Below are 4,992 nucleotides of genomic sequence, written 5' to 3'. Positions count from 1 at the left end.
ACATAATCTTGCAAAGCATGTTCAATATTGCAAGAATTATTTCAATATCCCTTACTGACTTGGTTACCTTTTGTTTTTCTTTCTTTTGATTATTCTCATCCCCCGAGGTTGGTTCGTGCATACTGGCATCATCAGCATATTACACTAGATCCAGAGGTCCTCCACCTCCTCCTCCACCAAGTGATCCTAAAGGCAGAAGCAAAGGGAAAGGAAAGATGGACAATTTAAGTGGTATCAGAAAGGTCAATGCAGAGAACGTTGAAACTTCGGATGGTCGGAGTACTCCAGCACAGAATGAATTGGTCCTACGCCTGGAACAGAAAATACTTGAGCTACAAGGAGAAGTAGAGCAGGTCCGGAACTTGGCAAACCTTTCCCTCACCCTAAACGTCCCTTATATCAACCAACAAAACACATACGCCCAAAACCCAGCGCCTCCCCAAAACACACAGAACCAAAATCCACCGCCAAAACCTCCCGCGCTACACCAATATGCCACAATTCCTCAGAACCATAACCCTCCACCGGTGCCTACTCCTCCACAACACCATCACCATCCAACTCAATATCCACAAACCACCACTTACCACACTCCTCGAAATGCACCGCAACCTACTCCAAATCCCCAAAACTCAACCAATGACCACCATTATGCCCAAATTCCTAGAGTCCACCAAACCAATCCCATATATGTGGAAACTTTACCCCACACCCCACAATAAACCCTATATATACCGGAATCCACCGAGAAGGACCTTCTCCTCAAGAACATGGCGGAAGAACTCAAGAAGCTCACTAGCAGAGTTCAAAGTGTCGAAGGTGGCAAGGGCATCAAAGGTTTGAATTATGAGGACTTGTGCATTCAACCAGATGTAGAACTGCCGGAGGGTTACAAACCTCTCAAATTCAAAATGTTCGACGGAACTGGTGATCCGAAAGTGCATCTAAGAAACTACTGTGACAAACTTGTAGGGGTTTGCAAAGATGAACGAATTCGTATGAAGCTGTTCATGAGGAGCATCACTGGAGATACTTTGTCTTGGTACATCAGTCAAAACCCAAAGACGGGGGTTAACTAGGTGAGCATGACATCAGATTTCATGGATCGGTTCAGGTTCAACATAGAAAATGCACCAGACCTTTTCTACATTCAAAATCTCAAGAAGAAACCAACAGAAACCTTCCGCGAGTATGCTACTCGATGGAGGTCTGAAGCCGTGAAAGTAAGGCAGGCACCTGAAGAAGAACATATGAATAAGTTCTTCGTCAGAGCTCAAGACCCGCAATACTATGAAAGGTTGATGGTTATTGAAAACCATCAATTTTCTGACATCATCAAGCTGGGAAAAAGAATAGAAGAAGGGATCAAAAGTGGAATGGTGACAAATTTCGAAGCACTCTAGGCCACAAATAAAGCTTTGCAGTGAGGAGGTATCTCCAAGAAGAAAGTAGTGGGTGCAGTAATGGTAGCCCAAGGTCCAAAGTCTCCTCTCACATACCAAACACCTCCACCCACATACCAGCCTTCACCCCCCATATACCAACAACCTGCCGCCACCTACCGCACTTATAAAACCCAACCTACATATTACCACTCACCACCAGCCCGCCAAAATTACCAAAAACCAAGACCAAATTTCGACCACAGACCACCCAGACAATACACTCTGATTGCTGAACCCATAGACCAACTATACGAGAGACTGAAGGCTGCTGGTTATGTCATTCTCATTCCCGTTGTTTCTATGGAAAACTTTTCTCAGTGGGTTAACCAAATAAAGACATGTGCCTATCACTCAGGCATTAAGGGTCATACCATTTATGAATGTCGCACTTTGAAGGACAAGATTCAGACATTAATTGACACCAAAGTCATACAGGCAAAGGAGACTACACCCAATGTTCCTAACAATCCTTTCCTAGATCACAGAGGTGAGTGAGTAAATGTGATAGAAACCGATGAAGAATAGGATTCGGAAGGTTCAATTGGACTCATTCGGACGGGGGATGATCCTAAAACATCTCCAGTCACCCTTACGCCGATTGTAGTCCAAACCCAGTCACCGATTAAAGTTGAGGTACCCGCACCAGTGCCATTTGAAGTTGAGGTGACCATACCCTTCATTGTAATGGTAACACCTATGCCATCTTATAAGTCTAATGCCATACCATGGGATTATGTTGCGGAATCAAGAAGGAAGGAAAAACGAAGATGGAAGAAACAGGTGCAGCACAAGGCATGACTAGAACCGGTAGGGTTTACACACCCGAGCACTTGGGAAGAACAAGCAAATAAGCTGCATCTAAGCCGCCTGTCATTGAGATCAGCCCGAACAGCCTTTGGAGAACGGTGCAAGCGAGAGAATACTCTATGGTTGACCATCTGAACAAAACTCCTACTCAGATATCCATTTTATCACTGCTACAAAACTCCGAGACACATAGGAATGCCCTGATGAAGGTGCTGAGTGAAGCCTATGTACCTACTAACATCACCAGTGGGGAAATGGCTAACATTGTGGGGCAGGTATTGGAAAGCCAAAAAATCACTTTTCATGAAGACGAGCTGCCACCGGAAGGACTAAGTCACAACAGGGCACTACATATCATAGTGCAATTTGAGGATAAATTCATCGCCAAAGTCCTGATAGATGGGGGCTCGAGTCTTAACATATGTCCATTAACTACTCTGAAGAGGCTGTTTAAAGGCCTGCAAGAGATACGAGCAGGAAGTATGAATGTGAAGCTGTTTGATGGATCTCAAAGGTCCACAATTGGAGAGGTCAACCTCAGCCTACAGATGGGCGCAACCTGGTTTGATGTCTAGTTTCAAGTGTTGGATATATCTTCTACCTACAATCTATTGTTGGGGCGACCCTGGATACATGTCACTGAGGCCGCAACTTCTACTCTACATCAGGCTGTGAAGTTTGAATGGAATTATCAAGAAGTGATCTGTCACGCCCCAAAACCGAGGAGCGCGACTGGTGCTCAATCGAGTGAACCCGACCGAACAAGCCTGTTAGATTTCATTCTACCCAAACTCATTCACGAATAGAGATATACATATTTTCATTAATTAGACGAAAATGTGTTCAGGTCTACAATACCAATTCATTTCCAATAGTTTCATCATTTTTAAAGTCTCAAATGGACAAGTAAAACAACCACAACATAACATAGTTTGTCTTTCCCCAGCACCAATACACAACCCACACTATGTCTACGGAGCCTCTATAGATAAAGAAGAGTACAATGATAATGCCGGTAACAAGGCCCCGGCTATACCTCAAACCGAATACACAAAGTACAAAAGATACATGATCCCGAAATGAAGTGGGGCTCACCAAGTCAGCTGGGAAGAAGGTGTACTGCTATCACTGATCAATATCTCCTGCTGTGGAACCACCTGCATCTATTTAAAGATACAGCACCCCCGGCAAAAGGGACGTTAGTACTGTCGAATAGCACTAGTATGTATAACTAAACAGCCTCTTAATAGAATGACAAATAATATAAACAAGATTATCATAAATATCAATGAAAGCCTTAATTAACATCAAATCTCAATTTACGATCAAGATACTGTTCAAATTAATTTTTATATCTCACATTGGGAGATTTTTAGTATCGATATTACCATTGTCCACAATACCATTATTCACAAAACCAGTACCACCGTACTCTTAGCACGGAGTCCGATCACGACCCGATCGGCTAGGCCATCTCATTAGAGAAGTCAACCACAATTTCTCTCAATATCAATACCACCGTCGTTAACACGGAGTTCGATCACGACCCGATCGGCTAGGCTATCCATTAGGGACATCCACCACAATTACCATCAATTACAATTTCCCGAAGAATCACCACCATGTGTGCGGCATGGTGTCCGATCACGACCCGACCGGCTAGGCAGTCTTATTTGTGACATCAACCTTTTTATATCAATCATCGCATTTCATAATACTTTCACATCTTTTCATTTCATTGGCACTAGTGGCCATATTTAGTATGTCATGCTCACATTATCAATTTCAAATATCATCCTCATCATCAACAACAAACATAATTCAAATCAAAGTGTGTAGTACACATGTGAGCAATTTAGAGTCTAAGGGATATAGAGATATTTCACAAAACTTGGCATAATAGCCTTCATTTGAACTTGACTTAAAGTCGAAATATTATTAATGCACAACCCATATTTTAACACATCCTCAATTGGTAACACAACATGAATAAAGCATCAGGGATGATTGTTGAACATATTTCTTTCAACCCAATCTTACTCGGAATAGCCAATTTCATAATGAATCACTCGGGACTAACATAATTTACATGAATATCGTCAGATTCAATTCTAAGAGAAGAGTTTAGCCAACATACCTCACTTGAGCTTCCTTACACTCTAAATGTTCTGAAATTCTTTGCAACTTCAATCTATTGTAGAAATATAACAAATTGAATAAAAATTAGGAAGATGATCATGGTTCTAGCTTACTTGAGCATTTTATCAAACACTAGGTGTGCATATAGTTTCAATGCCCTTTTTATGAAGGATTCAATCATCCCACAACCCAATCTTTACAATTTTTAGCTCAACAATTTTCCTACACCCTTTGATAACACATGCATGTAAAATAAGCAACTCTCATGCCCAAAAATTATCTTGCTAATTACCCATTTTCAGATGATTTCTAAATTAGGGTTTAAGGTGTAGAATCTTACCTCTAGGATGAAGACCTAGTGAGCTTCCCTTCTTAATCTTCCAAAACTTGAGAAAGAATTGAAGAAAAATTATTGCAGAACACCTTCTTACTCTAGGGCACTCTCTCTCACTCTAAAATATCAGATTATGTCTCAAAAATGGCCCAAAGAGTGTATTTGACAAAATAGGGTAGGGTTTTAAAAAAACCCAAAAATAAAGATCCGGAACAGTTTTGCGGTCATATATGCGACCGCATATCAGTCGCATAATTGCTGATAAAA

The 4,992-nt window shown here is 41.5% G+C and overlaps 1 protein-coding gene across 1 annotated transcript; it reads left to right on the top strand.

The window, feature by feature from the left end:
- The first annotated feature begins 770 nt into the window (after positions 1-770).
- On the top strand, positions 771-1,403 carry LOC138909871 (uncharacterized). Its single transcript, XM_070201087.1, has 2 exons — positions 771-1,042; positions 1,115-1,403. Exons 1-2 carry the CDS (start codon positions 771-773, stop codon positions 1,401-1,403), a joined length of 561 nt encoding a protein of 186 aa, XP_070057188.1.
- The last annotated feature ends 3,589 nt before the right edge of the window (positions 1,404-4,992 follow it).

The sequence above is a fragment of the Nicotiana tomentosiformis genome, chromosome 4 (assembly GCF_000390325.3).
Source record: "Nicotiana tomentosiformis chromosome 4, ASM39032v3, whole genome shotgun sequence".
NCBI lineage: Eukaryota > Viridiplantae > Streptophyta > Magnoliopsida > Solanales > Solanaceae > Nicotiana > Nicotiana tomentosiformis.
Note: the sequence above shows the minus strand (reverse complement) of the source record. Positions and strands in the feature narration are given on the sequence as shown.